Source organism: Anolis carolinensis, unplaced genomic scaffold (genome assembly GCF_035594765.1).
Source record: "Anolis carolinensis isolate JA03-04 unplaced genomic scaffold, rAnoCar3.1.pri scaffold_7, whole genome shotgun sequence".
Taxonomy (NCBI): Eukaryota; Metazoa; Chordata; class Lepidosauria; order Squamata; family Dactyloidae; genus Anolis; species Anolis carolinensis.
In genome coordinates, this window is record NW_026943818.1 from 9,112,432 (window position 1) to 9,129,254 (window position 16,823).

At 41.5% G+C, this 16,823-nt stretch overlaps 1 protein-coding gene across 3 annotated transcripts in view; it reads right to left on the reverse strand.

The window, feature by feature from the left end:
* Nucleotides 1–307: 307 nt before the first annotated feature.
* The window catches only part of lmx1b (LIM homeobox transcription factor 1 beta), a 303,566-nt gene continuing 287,050 nt past the window's right edge, over nucleotides 308–16,823 (reverse strand). For all 3 annotated transcript variants that reach the window (XM_062960410.1, XM_062960409.1, XM_062960408.1), the window contains one exon: nucleotides 308–7,704. In XM_062960410.1, coding sequence (XP_062816480.1) covers nucleotides 7,547–7,704 — 158 coding nt within the window. In that variant the 3' untranslated portion in view covers nucleotides 308–7,546. The remainder of the gene's footprint in view (nucleotides 7,705–16,823) is intronic.

Below are 16,823 nucleotides of genomic sequence, written 5' to 3' on the forward strand. Positions count from 1 at the left end.
TGCACTGGTTTCTGCCAGAGTCTTTGAAGTTCAATCTTGAGGTCCTGATAGCGGCTGAGTTTTTCCTGTTGTTTTTCGTCAATGCGACTGTCACCTGGGATGGCAACATCAATGATCCAAACCTTTTTCTTTTCCACAACTGTGATGTCTGGTGTGTTGTGTTCCAGAACTTTGTCAGTCTGGATTCGGAAGCCCCACAGTATCTTTGCATGTTCATTTTCCTATTATTATTATTATTATTATTATTATTATTATTATTATTATTATTATTATTATGAGGAAATTTGAAAAATCAAGACACACCTCATTTCATTTACAGGTAGCTTTTATTTACAAATATACTGAAGTGTTCTTTCTCTCTCTCTTCCGTAAGGAAAAAAAACCCCAACAACACACAATATTTGAGAATCACATCATCTGAACTGCTGGTTAAAAGCAGTGGACAAAAAATATATCCAAAAATAAAATAAAATAAAACCCAATGCTGTGAAAAGGTGACAACCAAAGAACAAAAAACCCAACGACGATACTAATAAATAATTTAAGAAATGGCAAGTCATTAAATTAAAGGAGAAAAGTCGGGGGGGGGGGGGCGGGGAGATGTGATCTACATCCTTGAGATTGGTGGAAGTTTTCAACACAGTTTGAAGGCGGAATGGGAGGAAGAAGGCAAAGGGTTAGGAAGAGCTATGTTTGAAAGGCAAGAACTGCCCAGGAAGGGGAAATCGTATTAAGAATTATTATTATTATTATTAACATTATTAATTATTTTACAAGTTAAACAAACCGGGACAGCTACAAAATACTACAATTTTGGTAACATAAATACAGAATATATAAATATACAAGTCGTACAGCCATACACAGCTAAAGAAAAGGAGGGAAGGAGACAAAACATTCCTATTTTATTTGTATTTAATTGGAAGAAGTGGGAATTCCATTCTAATGGGAGTAGAGGCTTTCTGAAAACCGCTCAAATGATCACTGCTAGCCGTGAACTCAGGAAGATCAAGATAATCCATTGAGGGTTGACCTACAAGCCCAATCAAAAGTATTTGTGCCGGCTGGACTTCTGACCTGAAGGTTGGATTGCTGATCTGAAGGTTGGGTTGCCGACCTGAAGGTTGCCAGTTCAAATCCGTGAGATGGGGTGAGCTCCCGTCTGTCAGCTCTAGCTTGCAGGGACATGAGAGAAGCCTCCCAGCAGGATGGCAACACATCCGGGAAATGTCCCCTGGGCAACGTCTCTGCAGGCAGCCAATTCTCTCACACCAGAAGCAACTTTCAGTATTTTCTCAAGTTGGGTGAGCTCCCGACTGTCAGCTCTAGCTTGCGGGGACATGAGAGAAGCCTCCCAGCAGGATGGCAACACATTTGGGCATCCTCTGGGCAACCTCTCTGCAGATGGCCAATTCTCTCACACTAGAAGCGACTTGCAGTATTTTCTCAAGTCGGGTGAGCTCCCACCTGTCAGCTCTAGCTTGCAGGGACATGAGAGAAGCCTCCCAGCAGGATGGCAACACATCTGGGCATCCCCTGGGCAACGTCTCTGCAGACTGCCAATTCTCTCACACCAGAAGTGACTTGCGGTATGTTCTCAAGTCGCTTCCGACACAATAAATAATGGAAAGGAATGGGAACTTCCAGAGAGCACGTCCATTCATTTCAATGGGACACTCCTTAGAGGTGGAGTTGACCGTGTCCAACGGCTAGACTCCAAAACCATTTCTGAAGATCGATCCCTCTGAAAACCATCTCACCCAACGGCTAGATCCTTAACAGTCTCCAAATCCATTTCTGAAGATCGACCTCTCTCCAAACCATCTCACCCAAATCCATCTCCTAACAACCATTTTCGATTTGGAAATTAGTGTGGAATGACAACTTCTGTTTTGATTTCTGAATGTTGTGAGGCATACAAAACACTTGCGGAAGTGTTCAACCCTTTCTTGCATATGTTCAAGATGGTCCAAAACTATCCAAAAGGATTCTTAACAGAGACATTCAACGATCAGAGCCGGCCCTAGGTAATTTTCAAGTGTAGGCGAACAGAATTTTGGCACCCCCCCCCCCCCAACCAGTCATTGAAAAATAAAAGTGTTGGATAAGTGAAAATGTTGGATAATAAGGGGGGGATTAAGGAAAAGCCTATTAAACATCCAATTACATTAAGATTTTATAAATTTGTTTTACAACAAATCAACAGAAAAAGCAGTCTTGACTGCGCCCTCGTATGTTTTGCGCCCGAAGCGCCCGCTTAATTTGCCTCATTGTTGGACCAGCTCTGTCAACGATCCTTTGATCAATGTCGAAGTACACGTGGTAACTTGTGAAAGCAAGTTCTGTCTGTACAACCCTGCCTTTCCTGTTGAGGAGACCATGTTTCCTGTAGAAAAACAATTTTTTTTTTGTGCAGGAAAAAAACCTCTTGTTTTTCTACACAGAACGATTCAACAAGTGTGGAGACAAAGCTATCGAAGCGATTCTATTCTATGGTGAGATCATTCAGTGCCTAAACAATGAGAATTTTAAAAAATAAGGTAAAGGTTTCCCCTTGATATTACGTCTAGTTAAGTCCGACTCTGGGGAGTGGTGGTCATCTCCATTTCTGAGTCGAGGAGCTGGTATTGTCCAAGGTCATGGAGCACTCCATTGATCCTATAGTTCTACTCACATTTGCATGTTTTCGAACAGCTAGGTTGGCAGAAGCTGGGGCTAACAATGGGAGCTCACCCCGCTCCCCGGATTTGAACCACCAACCTTCCAATCATCTTAGCGGTTTAACCCGCTGCATTTTAAAAATTACACGTATCTGTTGCTCTGAGTATACAGTCTGTTATTTTTCGCCACACAAAGATGATTGAAAGGCTATAATCTGTCTTATTTGAACTAACAAAGGGTCCGTCTACTCCTGGGAATGGTTGTCACAAGGAATGCCTAATAAACCGCTCTCATAACCTTCAGCATCCAATATAGGGTTCGTTTTTGATGAATTTTTGAAAAAGATATCAATCAATGTTATTGTTAGATCTTCCTACCTGCTTGCTTTGTTGCGGTCTGTATGGCTTTTGCTCGTCTCCCTTGACAATACCGGAATAAATCCTAAATCAAGAGAAGGTCAAGGGGTTTGCTTCAGAACCTTTGACCTGGAAGGTCTCGGGTTAAACTTGCACAATGATTATGCGCCCGGAGGGTAATCCATACCACAAATAAGAGTGACATTTATCTCTGCCGAAAAAGCACAAGCACCGAGGAAAGGCAGGCTCACAATGGAACCACAGTCAACATGAATGTAGCTCCACAGCTATGGTTCTCAAATGTTGGTCCTCTAAGTTAGTGGGTCCCTGGGTGTTTTTGGTCTACAACTCCCAGAAAATCCCAGCCAGTTTACCATCTGGGATTTCTGAACTCCCAGAAATCCCAATTTCTGGGAGTTGAAGGCCCAAACATCTGGGAATCCACAGGTTGAAGACCACTGCTCTAAGTCCTTTGGACTTCAGCTCCTAGAGGTCTCATCCAGACTAGTCAATGATGTGGGATTCTGAGAGTGGAAGCTCCAAACACCTGGAGAGCCAACGTTTGAGAACTACCACTGAATAGGACAACTGGAGAATGTGTAGCTTTCCAGATGTTGGGGACCTCAACCTCAAATCTTTCCAGCTGTAGTCCGCTTTGCCAGTGGGAGCTGCTTTATTATTATTATTATTATTATTATTATTATTATTATTATTATTATTATTATTATTATTATGTAGTTCAAGTATTTTGTGCCCAGTGGATTGTGATTGTGTGCTACCCTCTGAAATAGAAATGTACGTTTCAGGACTAGGTTGTAATTTTGTGGATGTGCATCTTATGATATCCATGAGTTTCTGAAACAAAATGTTCCTTACATCTGAGTTTGAAAGTATGAGTAGATGGTTGCCTTCAACTGATTACAGTGTGGAAGCTCTTCTAAGACCACCAGGTTGGAACCATGGTATGAATGTGCATCTTATAGTCTCCACGAGCTTCTGAACTAGAATGTTCTCTACATCAGGGTTTGAAAGTATGGGTAGATGGTCGCCTTCAACTGATTACAGTGTGGAAGGTCTTCTAAGACCACCAAGTTGGAACCATGGTATGAATGTGCATTTTATGGTCTCCACGAGCTTCTGAACTAGAATGTTCCTTACATCAGGGTTTGAAAGTATGAGTAGATGGTCACCTTCAACTGATTACAGTGTGGAAGTTCTTCTAAGACCACCAGGTTGGAACCATGGTATGAATGTGTCTCTTATGGTATCCATGAGTTTCTGAACCAGAATGTTCCTTACATCTAGGTTTGAAAGTATGAGTAGATGGTCGCCTTCAACTGATTACATGGTCACCTTCAACTGATTACAGTGTGGAAGTTCTTCTAAGACCACCAGGTTGGAACCATGGTATGAATGTGCATCTTATAGTCTCCACGAGCTTCTGAACTAGAATGTTCCTTACATCTAGGTTTGAAAGTATGGGTAGATGGTTGCCTTCAACTAGTTACAGTGTGGAAGCTCTTCTAAGACCACCAGGTTGGAACCATGGTATGAATGTGCAACTTATGGTATCCATGAGTTTCTGAACTAGAGTGTTCCTTACATCTGGGTTTGAAAGTATGAGTAGATGGTCGCCTTCAACTGATTACAGTGTGGACGTTCTTCTAAGACCGCCAGGTTGGAACCATGGTATGAATGTGCAACTTATAGTATCCATGAGTTTCTGAACTAGAATGTTCCTTACATCTGGGTTTGAAAGTATGAGTAGATGGTCGCCTTCAACTGATTACAGTGTGGAAGTTCTTCTAAGACCATCAGGTTGGAACCATGGTATGAATGGTGGGTTGTGGTCATTTCCCCAATACTATTTCCTTTACTTTTTCTCCTTCATTTATTAATGCTCCATACTTTATTAAATCCATGGCAAGGAGAGCAAAGGGAGGGTTGCTTAGCCAAACCTGTATATATGTCCCTCAAGGTATTTATGGAAACCACTGAGAAGAAAGAATGGTTCCTATCATATGGAGATATCACAGAGCTGAGATGGCCCAGTGCAGTAGTAACTTTTCACTTATGTACTCCCGCAACTGATACCGAGAGATATATTACTTCCAGGACTTGAGCAATGTTCAGCCATCATTGCTATCAAGCACCCAAGTACCCATTATTTTTATTAGATTTGTCCAATCCCTTGGTAAACTCACCCAAGATGGAGGGCATCCCTACATCCAATGGAAGCTTGGGACCACAATTCAAATCTTCATCTCAGGGCTGGTAGGAGTTGTAGATCTCATGGAACTCATGGAACCCATCCATCATACAAAACACATGTCCCTCCTTGAAAGGAAGCCATACTGAACTCAATGGGACATCCCTACATCCAATGGAAATTTGGGACTACAATTCAAATCATTCTCCACCATCAGTCATCTCAGGACTGGTAGAAGTTGTAGATTTCATGGAACTTGTGGTGAGGATGGGTGGTGTAACCCATCCATCATACAAAACATATGCCCCTCCTTGAAAGGAAGCCCTACTGAACTCAATGGGACATCCCTACATCCAATGGAAGTTTGGGACTACAATTCAAATCATTCTCCACCATCGGTCATCTCAGGGCTGGTAGGAGTTGTAGACATAAACATCTAGTGGGGATGGGTGATGTAACCCATCCATCATACAAACACATGTCCCTTCTTGAAAGGAAGCCCTACTGAACTCGATGGGACATCCCTACATCCAATGAAAGCTCATTCTCCACCATTGGTCATCTCAGGGCTGGTAGGAGTTGTAGATCTCATGGAACTTGTGGTGAGGATGGGTGGTGTAACCCATCCATCATACAAAACACATGCCCCTCCTTGAAAGGAAGCCCTATTGAACTCAATGGGACATCCCTACATTCAATGGAAGTTTGGGACTACAATTCAAATCATTCTCCACCATCGGTCATCTCAGGGCTGGTAAGAGTTGTAGATCTCATGGAACTCATGGAACCCATCCATCATACAAAACACATGTCCCTCCTGGAAAGGAAGCCCTATTGAACTCAATGGGACATCCATACATCCAATGGAAGTTTGGGACTACAATTCAAATCATTCTCCACCATCGGTCATCTCAGAGCTGGTAGGAGTTGTAGACCTAAACATCTAGTGGAGATGGGTGATGTAACCCATCCATCATCCAAACACATGTCCCTTCTTGAAAGCCCTACTGAACTCAATGGGACATCCCTACATCCAATGAAAGCTCATTCTCCATCATTGGTCATCTCAGGGCTGGTAGGACCAAAACATCTCATGGAACCCATGGTGGGAATGGGTGGTGTAACCCATCCATCATATAAAACACATTTCCCTTCTTGAAAGGAAGGCCTACTGGACTCAATGGGACTGGTTTCCCAGTAAATCTGCATAGATTTGTGAAGTAAACACTATATCCCTCATTTCAACTGCAAATCATAGCTGAACCAGTTTATGATGGGATTCCATCAGGACATAGGGCTGTAGGTGGTGGGGAGCCAAGGTATCCTATGAGCTCTTGTTTGATTTGTAGCTGCTTGATTGACATTTCAGGAGACCCTCGAGGGGCACGAGGAATTTTTTCCTGAGCGAGGGAAAGGGCTAGGAATGATTCATTCATACCAGGGCAACCGTGTGTAGTGTATTTCTCACTGACGGGTATAAACAGAATGGAATGGCCAACAGATGACTGCCAATCAAAGGGGGAGGAGAGGGGGAGATATGAAACTTGGCAACGGATCAGTGAGTTTTTGGGCAAAGTTACGATTTGACGGCAAATGAAGGAAAAGTTGTGTGTCTCGGAATCATTTGGGCCACCCTCCCTTCTCATGCGTCTTTCTGGTTCTTCCTTTAATTAAATACGGTAATAATTATAACATGACTGGGGAGGATAGAGAGAGGAAAAACAAAGTCTTCTTGCTTCCCAAGCGGTCTCCCCTCCCCTCTCCCTCATACAGTACAACGGGGTCCAACTATCAGATTGGGCGGAGCAGGTCCATTATGCAAACCGTACCAAATGGGGATACTCGCTCGGAAACCGCAGCTATGTTTCCACATTTTGCAGTTCTGGGGTCCCAAATGGAGGTGAGAAAGAGCAAAGAAGGTGTTCTCTAGTTTCTCCAAAGTCCTTTCCTAACATTATCTAACAACACATTGGTGGCTGTTGGATGTCCGTGCCCACAAGGGCAAATCTCTCAAGAAAACTCCCATTTCTTTTGCAACTGCAGGCAAGAAGACACCGAAGAGAGGATTTCTGGAAGAGGTTAAGATGGTCTTGGTGTTGTTTCGGGGTGCCAGGTCTGTACCTTCCATTATTTCGTCTTTACTAGAGTCTCCCTTATTTTGGTGCCCAAAGTCAGTGCGAAGGAAGAGCAGAAGGAAATATGGCTGTAAGAGTCTCGCTTGAGGGACAAAGGTTGTGGGGAGAGTGTCTCGTGACGGTCAGTGTTCTCTTGGGGGGTCTTTTGCTTCGCTTTCCTTGCTTCCGTCGTCTCGCCTTGACTCTCATGAAGCAAAGTACGAACTCTGCATAGAGTACAGCCTGTCAATAGGGTTGCCTACCCGGGCCTGCATGGAGTTTACTTCCGAGGAGGCCAGGAAGCAATCGCTCAAGCTGGTTAAAGAGGTATCACTGTCGATGTCATGGAAAATGGAGTCGTTCCCTGGAATGGGGAGAAACACAGTGTTAGTTGGTTGTGCTTGAATAGTCTTCGGAAACACACCATTGGTGGTATGCTGGTGGATCCCACAATTTGGTTCTCTCTTTGATCCAAATGATCCATGATTCTAACAAGAAGTTGAACTCACTACCTGTTGGAAAAGTGCTTACCATATATACTTGAAGATAAGACGAGTTTTTCAGCCCTTTTTATGAGCTGAAAAAGCCTCCCCTGGCTTATAATCGGGTCAAGGTCAAGCCGGCAGCGGAGCCCGGAGGGTTGCTTGCAGTATATGACATATTTATCTCTCATCTTTCCCTCCCTTATCAGTGTTTACTTTTCCAAAGCCTCCCTCGCTCTTTATCAAGGGAATGTTTTGAAAAGAGAAAGACGCCCTTGCAAGTCAGGAAGAAGAATATACTAACTGTGCCCGGCCACGCATTGCTGTGGCGTTGTCTGATGGTGTCTGTATTTTATAGGCAGTGTGGAAGAGGCCTAAGTGAGGCCTAACTTTGCCTGTCCCCTGGGCTGAGTGGGTTGCTAGGAGACCAAGTGGGCAGAGCTTAGCCTTCTAACTGGCAGCAATTGGATAAAAACAATTATTCCTCTCCCTCTAATTAGGACTTTATTTTTCTTTTCTTTTTGTTGTATCAACCTAGAGGTGTGGATGAGGGGTTGTGCTGTCAATTTTTGAGGTTGTGGGGTGTTTAGTTTTGTTATTTTGTCGGTCGCCAGGATTCCATCACTCTTTTATATATATAGATATATCCATTAATCTTATAAAAGCATTTTCCCCTGAAATATTTGTTAATCTCTGCTACAGATATATAAGCATTTCCCCCTGCAAGCCTATGTACCTTTATATTTGTATCTATCTATTCATCTATCTATCTACATTAACTTTATATATGATTTTCCCCCTCATATGTTTGCAAGTCTTTGCAAATCCTGTATACATATAGATATCTAGAGATTTCCATGTACCTGTACATCTGTATCTATGTGTATACATTATTTTATATATGAATTTTCACCTCATATGTTTACAAGTCTTTGCAAATCCTATGCAGATATATTTATCTATATACAGAGAGATGTCTAGATAGATATTTATGAACATTAGATATATAGGGCTTGTAAATATTGCAGGGGAAATGTACACACACACATAGAGATTTCTAGATAGATATAAACATAAATATATAGGCCTTGCAAATATTGCAAGGGGAAAATGCACATATAGAGAGAGAGGATTTGCAAACATTTCAGGGGGAAATGCATATGTGAAATTAGTATATATAATTATAGATCCATATCTAGCTCTGCATTGTTCATGTAGGCATTGAATGTTTGCCTGTTACTATGTTGGAAGCTGGCCAGAGTCCCCAGGGGGAGACAGGGCAGGGTACAAATGAAGTTGTTGTTGTTATTATTATTATTATTATTATTATTATTATTATTATTATTATTATTATTATTATTATTATTATTATGTTATTGTTAATACCATATTGTTTTTGTTGACCCTACTTTTCCACTTACAGAGCTAGTATACCTTGGATTAAAATGGGCCAAATACAAGGTCAAATTGTTCTTGTGTCCTCTAGAGGGCACTGTAGGGTTTGTGTGGTTTTCCACTAGCAATTCCCACCTTTGGGACTATTACGTTTTTGGACTTCAACTCCCAGAATTCCTGACAGAGAGACAAGCTGGCTGGAGCTTTTGGGAGTTGAAGTCCCCCAAAATGTGGACGATCAAAGGTCGGGAACCACTACTATTTCAAATCCACGTGGTCTCCTAACTCTTATACCTACCCGGCCATGCTCTACACCACTGGTTCTCAACCTGTGGGTCCCCAGATGTTTTGGCCTTCAACTCCCAGAATTCTTGACAGAGAGACAAGCTGGCTGGAGCTTTTGGGAGTTGAAGTCCCCCAAAATGTGGACGATCAAAGGTCGGGAACCACTACTATTTCAAATCCACATGGTCTCCTAACTCGTATACCTACCCGGCCATGCTCTACACCACTGGTTCTCAACCTGTGGGTCTTCAACTCCCAGAATTCTTGACAGAGACACAAGCTGGCTGGAGCTTTTGGGAGTTGAAGTCCCCCAAAATGTGGATGATCAAAGGTCGGGAACCACTACTATTTCAAATCCACATGGTCTCCTAACTCTTATACCTACCCGGTATAACCACTATTCTCAACCTGTGGCTCCCCAGATGTTTTAGCCTTCAACTCCCAGAAATCCTAACAGCTGGCTGGGATTCTGGGAGCTATAGGCCAAAACACCTGGTTGAGAACCATCACTCCACACACCAACAATTCTACCTGCATGGTGAAAAATAGACACCTGAAGAAACATGCCAATTTTCTACTTATATAATATACATGGCATTAAAAAGGTAAAGGTTTCCCCTGACATTAAGTCCAGTTGTAGGCTAAAACACCTGGGGACCCATAGGTTGAGAACCAACTACACTAGACTCCTATTGATGCAGGCCAAAATCCCATTGGCTTTTTTCGCTGCTGCATCACATTGTTGGCTCATGATTCACTTGTTCCCCACGAGGACTCCAAGACATCCTGATGTCTTAAAAGAAGGTTTGAGTCAGGGTTATGATTTGGTTAGAGTTAGGGTGAGACTTAGAGATTCACCTGAAGAAGTGGTTGAGTGTTTTGGTCTGAAGCAGAATTTCAAAAGACAATTTCCATTCAAAGCAGATTGGTACTATTGTGCAGGAATGTGCCTGACACAAAAATACCGTATATACTTGAGTATAAGCCTACCCGAATATAAGCCGAAGCACGTAATTTTACCACAAGAAAACTGTGAAAACATTGACTCGAGTATAAGCCGAGAGAGGTAAATTTCAGAAATAAAAATAGATACCAATAAAATTACATTAATTGAGGCATTGGTAGGTTAGGGTTAGCACATAAAACTCTAATTTAAGACAAGACTCTCCGACTCGGATTAAATCATTACAGTAGAGTCTCACTTATCCAACATAAACGGGCCGGCAGAATGTTGGATAAGTGAATACGTTGGATAACAAGGAGAGATTAAGGAAAAGCCTATTAAACATCAAATTGGGTTATGATTTTACAAATTAAGCACCAAAACATCATGTTATACAACAAATTTGACAGAAAAGGTAGTTCTATAGGCAGTAATGTTACGTAGTAATTACTGTATTTACGAATTTAGCAGCAAAATATCATGATGTATTGAAAACATTGACTACAAAAATGCGTTGGATAATCCAGAACGTTGGATAAGCGAATGTTGGATAAGTGAGACTCTACTGTATTCTCATCTTCTTCAATGTAAATGCCCTTATGTATCTTTTTAATAATAATAATAATAATAATAATAATAATAATAATAATAATAATAAGGTAAAATAATAAATGTAATAACAATAATAACATCAGGGTGAAATAATAAATGTATTAATAATAAAAAATAGAGTAAAATAAATGTAATAGTAACAATAATAGAGTAAAATAATAAATGTAACAATACCAATAATAATAGAGAAAAATAATAAATGTACAGTACTTTATATTCTCGAGTATAAGCCGCCCAGGACCCTCACTCAAGTATAAGCTGAGGGGGGCTTTTTCAGTCCTAAAAAAGGGCTGAAAAACTCAGCTTATACTTGAGTATATACAGTATATTATTCGTATAGCACAATATAAGCTTTATGTATTGCTATATTGTACTATAACACTATATTGTAATATTATTATGTAGTAATATTACATGTAATATAAATATACCATTATAATAGTGTATTATTATTATTATTATGATTATATTGTACTAGCTGTGCCCGGCCACGCATTGCTGTGGCGTTGTCTGGTGCTGTTGGTGAGAAATTGTTGAGGTAGTGGTGGTATTGCATGTCTGTTGTATGGTTGTCTTTATGTTTAGAATGCACACTGAAGTGTATTATATGGCAGTGTGGAGTCAAGATAATCCAGTTCAAAGCAGATAATATAAGATTCTAAATGGGTTATATAGCTGTGTGGAAGGGCCTTGAGTCTATACTGCCATATAATCTAGTTAAAATCTGATAATATGTGGAAGAGGCCTAAGTGAGGCCTAACTGTGCCTGTCCCCTGGGCTGAGTGGGTTGCTAGGAGACCAAGTGGGCGGAGCTTAGCATTCAAACTGGCAGCAATTGGATAAAAACTATTATTCCTCTCCCTCTAATTAGGACTTTATTTTTCTTTTCTTTTTGTTGTATCAACCTAGAGGCGTGGATGATGGGTTGTGTTGTCAAATTTCGAGGTTGGGGGGCCTGTAGTTTTGTTGTTTTGTCCGCTGCCCTGATGCCATCACTCTTTTATATATATAGATTACATTAAAATATTATTAATATTATATGCATTAATATTATACTATATTAATATTATATTAATATTATTAATATGCATTAATATTATATGCACTTGAGTATATACAGTATACCTTGCACATTTGGTGCCTTAGTCCAGTTGCATGGTATTGCCATTCAACACCCAAAATGATGCATAATTTCACATGCAAAGATATGGGTGTCCCTCTGATCTGTTATGTGCGGTTGCTATTGGCGTTTTTGTTCCATTTTCCAAACTGTAAACAAACAACCACTCTCAAATCTCCACTGTTCTGATAACCAGAACACACTTTGGGTATTGGGGAACATTGCATGTAGCTGGAATGAAGGCTGCCGAATAGAAAGGCTTGCATTGTAAAAACACTTTGCTTTTTCTTTCTGCTCTTGCCATTTGCGGTTCCGTTTTGTCACTGACACAACCGGGGTTTTGCAATTCCTAGGAACCACCATTTCCAGCGATGGAATGCGTGTGTCTTGGGCTTTGCCAAAACCACTTCCCACAGATTGTTTGCTCATGTCAGTTAGAAAAGGGACTCTCTCTTTCTTCCTTTGGGTTAAAAAAATCCTCTTCTGAAATGCTGCAGACAGCAACGCAAACAAGACATTGGCAAAAATCCATGTCTTGCCTCCACATCTTTGGGGTAGGCATTAGGCACCGTTTGGAGAAGCCTTCAGAAATAAACCATTGCCATTGGTTTGCTCTTGTTTTCTGTTTGGAAATGACTTGCATATAGGTCAATGATGGGCAACCTTTTGCACTTGGTGTGTCAAAATTCACCAAAAAACCTAGCATGACTTGGGTGGTGTGTCACTTTGAGAAAAAAAACCCCCATAATTTCACAATATATATAGTTTAAATAACAAAATGTATAATTGTAATATATAACTGTATTTAATAAATCTAAAACTATTTACTACCATTATTTCCATGTACAACAAATCTTGCAGTTTCCACACTGATTTCTCTCGGTTGTAGTTTCAATGTAATAATGAATAATATAATAATAATATAATAGTAATAATATAATAATATACTACAATAATAATAGAATAATAATACAATGATATATATATATATATATATATATATATATATATATATATATATATATATTAGCTGTGCCCGGCCACGCGTTGCTGTGGCTGGGACTTAATTTTCCTTTTCTTTTTGTTGTATGAATGTAGAGGCATGGATGAGAGGTTGTGCTGTCAATTTTCGAGGTTGTGGGGCGTTTAGTTTAGTTGTTTTGTCCGGTGCCACAATTCCATTACCCTTTTATATATATAGACTAGCTGTGCCCGGCCACGCGTTGCTGTGGCTGGGACTTAATTTTCCTTTTCTTTTTTTTGTATGAACATAGAGGCGTGGATGAGAGGTTGTGCTGTCAATTTTCGAGGTTGTGGGGCGTTTAGTTTAGTTGTTTTGTCCGGTGCCACAATTCCATTACCCTTTTATATATATAGACTAGCTGTGCCCGGCCACGCGTTGCTGTGGCTAGGACTTAATTTTTCTTTTCTTTTTGTTGTATGAACATAGAGGCGTGGATGAGAGGTTGTGCTGTCAATTTTCGAGGTTGTGGGGCATTTAGTTTAGTTGTTTTGTCCGGTGCCACGATTCCATTACCCTTTTATATATATAGATATATATGTAATGTGCATAATTCCCATGGAGTAAACAACAAAACCACTGGACCAAATCACACCAAATTTAGCCACAAAAGACATTAGTCATCCAATCAATCTGCATGTGGCAGTGTGTCAGAAAAAATGGCTAGGCGTGTCAGTGCTGACACGCGTGTCATAGGTTTGCCATCACTGAGATAGGTATTTAAAATTTACTTTGTTGTCCTCCCCATGACATTTGAACTTGTAAACAGGGACGGTTCAACCACGAGGCCAGTTAGGCACTTGCCTGTGGCGCAATAATCCCGGGGGCGCAGTTGCGCACCCCACCGCCTCCTTCTCCTTCGGGTCTCCGGCCTGGCCTGGGCCCAACTTCGGCCTGGGCCTGGCCGCGTGGGCCTACCATTCTGGCAAAAACTAGGCAAGAGGTCTGTTGGAAACTAGGTAAGTGGGGTTTGTATAGCTATGGAATGTCAAGGTTGGGAGAAAGTACTCAAAGAAATTTTGTCTGTCTGAGGCAAGTGTGGATGTTGTAGTTGGCCACCTTGATTAGCTTTAAATGGCATTGCAGCTTCAAAGCCTGGCTGCTTCCTGCATGGGGGGGATCCTTTGTTGGGAGGTGTTAGCTAGCCCTGATTGTTTCATGTCTGGAATTCCCGTTTTTGAGTGTTCTTTTTTTTATTGTCCTGATTTTATTTATTTATTTATTTTCCATATTTGTGACCCACCCTTCTCACCTCAAAGAGGACTCAGAGTGGCCTCACAATTGGCAACAATTCGATGCCCGATTGGTTGGTTGGGTGTTTGCCTACACTTGAAAATTACCTTGGCCCTGCTTGTAAATAATGTAGATGGTATTGTATTCCTTATTTATTTATTTATTTATTTATTTATTTCCAGCATTTATATTCCACCCTTCTCACCCGGGGGGACTCAGGGCGGCTTACAACAGTTGGCAACATTTAATGCCAAGAACATAATAATAAAACAAAAACAGTACATATCATTAATTAAAACTATAAAAAATACATAATTAAAATACACTATAACAATTAAATTAAACCCTTACAACTATCCCAACTTTAGTACACAAGTATGGAAATTGATGTAGGGTTTTAAAAAATAATTTGATGTCATGTTAAAGCGCTGAGCTGCTGAACTTGCAGACCGAAAGGTCGCAGGTTCGAATCTCAGGACCAAGAACAGGGCAAAACTCTTTACGTCAACCGTATGAAGTGATCTCTGCGTGGAAGCTCAGTGCTCAAAAGCAGCACATGCCTAAGCTCCAGTCGCCGCGGCTGAGCATTGCTTCAGGGCGTTTGCCACAAAGGCCTGGATCAAGGTAGATCTTTCGATCCAAGGAGGGAGATGGTTCGCTCTGATAAAGGCGTAAGTGGATGGTTGGCACATACATCTATCAACAGGCATCAGCCATGAGAACAAGATTGCCCGATAGCTGGAGGAAGGTTACAACAATCTGGCCTACTTGAGGCTGCTTTTGAGAAAGGGTTTAGAAATCCAGCAGGTAACGAAATGAAGCAGCGCGGTTGCGTTACTTGAAGCAAAGAATAAAATGGAATTGTGACTTCTCTCCGTCTAGACACGATGTTCCCGTTGATGCAACCTAGAATTAGATGGACTTGTTCAGCTGCTGCATCACACCGTTGGATCTCGTCCAGATTGTGGTCTCCTAAGACTCCGAGATCCCTTTCACGTGGACTGTTTACAAGCCAAATGTCACCAATCCTATATCTCTCTGCGTTAATCTTTTGGGTGGCCTTCCTCTAGAGCAGTGGTTCTCACCTTCCTAATGCCATGACCCCTTAATATAGTTCCCCACGTTGTGTTGACCCCCAACCACAACATGGACTGTTTACAAGCCAAGTGTCACCACTCTTATATCTCTCTGTGTTGATCATTTGGGTGGCCTTCCTCTAGAGCAGTGGTTCTCACCTTCCTAATGCCATGACCCCTTAATATAGTTCCCCACGTTGTGTTGACCCCCAACCACAACATGGACTGTTTACAAGCCAAGTGTCACCACTCTTATATCTCTCTGTGTTGATCATTTGGGTGGCCTTCCTCTAGAGCAGTGGTTCTCAACCTTCCTAATGCCACGACCCCTTAATATAGTTCCCCACGTTGTGTTGACCCCCAACCACAACGTGGACTGTTTACAAGCCAAGTGTCACCAATCCTATATCTCTCTGTGTTGATCATTTGGGTGGCCTTCCTCTAGAGCAGTGGTTCTCACCTTCCTAATGCCATGGCCCCTTAATATAGTTCCCCACGTTGTGTTGACCCCCAACCACAACGTGGACTGTTTACAAGCCAAGTGTCACCAATCCTATATCTCTCTGTGTTGATCATTTGGGTGGCCTTCCTCTAGAGCAGTGGTTCTCACCTTCCTAATGCCATGACCCCTTAATATAGTTCCCCACGTTGTGTTGACCCCCAACCACAACGTGGACTGTTTACAAGCCAAGTGTCACCACTCCTATATCTCTCAGTGTTGATCATTTGGGTGGCCTTCCTCTAGAGCAGTGGTTCTCACCTTCCTAATGCCATGACCCCTTAATATAGTTCCCCACGTTGTGTTGATCCCCAACCACAACATGGACTGTTTACAAGCCAAGTGTCACCACTCCTATATCTCTCTGTGTTGATCATTTGGGTGGCCTTCCTCTAGAGCAGTGGTTCTCACCTTCCTAATGCCATGACCCCTTAATATAGTTCCCCGTGTTGTGTTGACCCCCAACCATAACATTATTTTCATTGCTACTTCATAACTTATTTTGTGACTGTTATGAATCGTAATATAAATATCTGATATGCAGTGTGTATTTCCATTCAGTGGACCAAATTTGGCACAAATACCCGATACGCCCAAATTTGGGGAAGGGAAGGGATTGATTTTGTCCTTTGGGAGTTGTAGTCGCTGGGATTTATAGTTCACCTACAGTCAAAGAGCATTCTGAACTCCACCAACAATGGAATTGAACTAACTTGGCACACAGAACTTCAACAAAAAATACTGGAAGGGTTTGGTGGACATTGACCGTGAGTTTGGGAGTTGTAGTTCATCTACATCCAGAGAGCACGGTGGGCTC